General features: G+C 50.8%; 1 protein-coding gene across 1 annotated transcript; it reads left to right on the top strand.

The window, feature by feature from the left end:
- Window positions 1-202: 202 nt before the first annotated feature.
- Window positions 203-961, top strand: LOC117940855 (inactive carboxypeptidase-like protein X2; the record flags this gene model as incomplete). Its single annotated transcript, XM_034865981.1, has 2 exons — window positions 203-399; window positions 798-961. Coding segments are annotated over exons 1-2 (293 nt in total), but the record flags the coding sequence as incomplete, so codon positions are not given.
- Between the last annotated feature and the right edge of the window lie 233 nt (window positions 962-1,194).

The raw sequence follows: 1,194 nt of genomic DNA, 5'->3' as shown, positions 1-1,194 counted from the left end.
TGTCCTCATGTCTCCTTTATCCTCTGCCCTCATGTCCTCTCTGTCCTCATTTCCTCTGCCCTTTGTCCTTTGTCCTTTGTCCTCTGTCCTCATGTCCCCTTTGTCCTCTGCCCTCATGTCCTCTCTGCCCTCTTTCCTCATATCCTCTGCTCTCATGTCCTCTCTGCCCTTTGTCCTCTGTCCTCACTGCCCTCCGTCCTTGTGTCCTCATGTCCTCTGCAGGGATCCGAGCTGAGTGGATGGACCACAGGACACTTCACCGCAGACGGCATGGACATCTTCCAGAACTTTCCCGACCTTAATCGCTTCCTGTGGGACGCCGAGGACAAAGGCCTGGTCCCCAAACTCACCCCCAACCACCACGTCCCCATACCGGAGGACCTCGAGACCAACAGCTCGGTGAGGACCAGCTGCACCAATCACATCCCTGTATCTGATGTAGGCGGGCCAATCACATCCCTGTATCTGATGTAGGCGGGCCAATCACATCCCTGTATCTAATGTAGGCGGGGCCAGAGGCGAGCTGCACCAATCACATCGTTCTCATTGGTAATGACGCAATTTGGTACTCTTGGATTCATCATCTCAGCAGGACTTGCAGGCCTTTATATGGTTGCTAGGTTACTCTATAATAAACATCATATTTAATATACTACATGTGTGTTGCGTGCATACGTCCAGATAACTTTCTGACTCCTTTCCCAGCAGACGTGGCCGTCTCTCTCTCCTTCTCTCGCTGTCTGGGGTTCACTCAGCCGACACACGGGAATTCATCGGCTTCCTGTTTTTTGTTCCAGATCGCCGTGGAAACCAAGGCCATAATCTCCTGGATGAAGAGCTATCCTTTTGTGTTGGGTGCAAACTTCCAGGGCGGGGAGAGGATCGTAGCCTATCCCTACGACGGCTGCCGCCTCGGCAAGCCTGCAGACAGCCAGCAACCCCACCGCCGCCAGAAGAGACAGTACGACTTCCTCTCTCCTGTTTACACACATTACCGTCACTGAAAGATCTGCTGACACACTCAGATTGTTCTTCTAAGTGTGACAACATTATGGGATGGATCCCTACAGAGATAGAGCTTTTAGTTAAAGAGTAAGATCCTTTTAGTTTAACGTCAAACAGAAATCACCATCACCAAACCCACCAGACTCCATGTAAATAATCACTACTTTTAGCGTGTATAGAGCAGCATAT

Source organism: Etheostoma cragini, unplaced genomic scaffold, assembly GCF_013103735.1.
Source record: "Etheostoma cragini isolate CJK2018 unplaced genomic scaffold, CSU_Ecrag_1.0 ScbMSFa_351, whole genome shotgun sequence".
Taxonomy (NCBI): domain Eukaryota; kingdom Metazoa; phylum Chordata; class Actinopteri; order Perciformes; family Percidae; genus Etheostoma; species Etheostoma cragini.
This window is presented reverse-complemented; position numbering and strand designations above follow the sequence as displayed.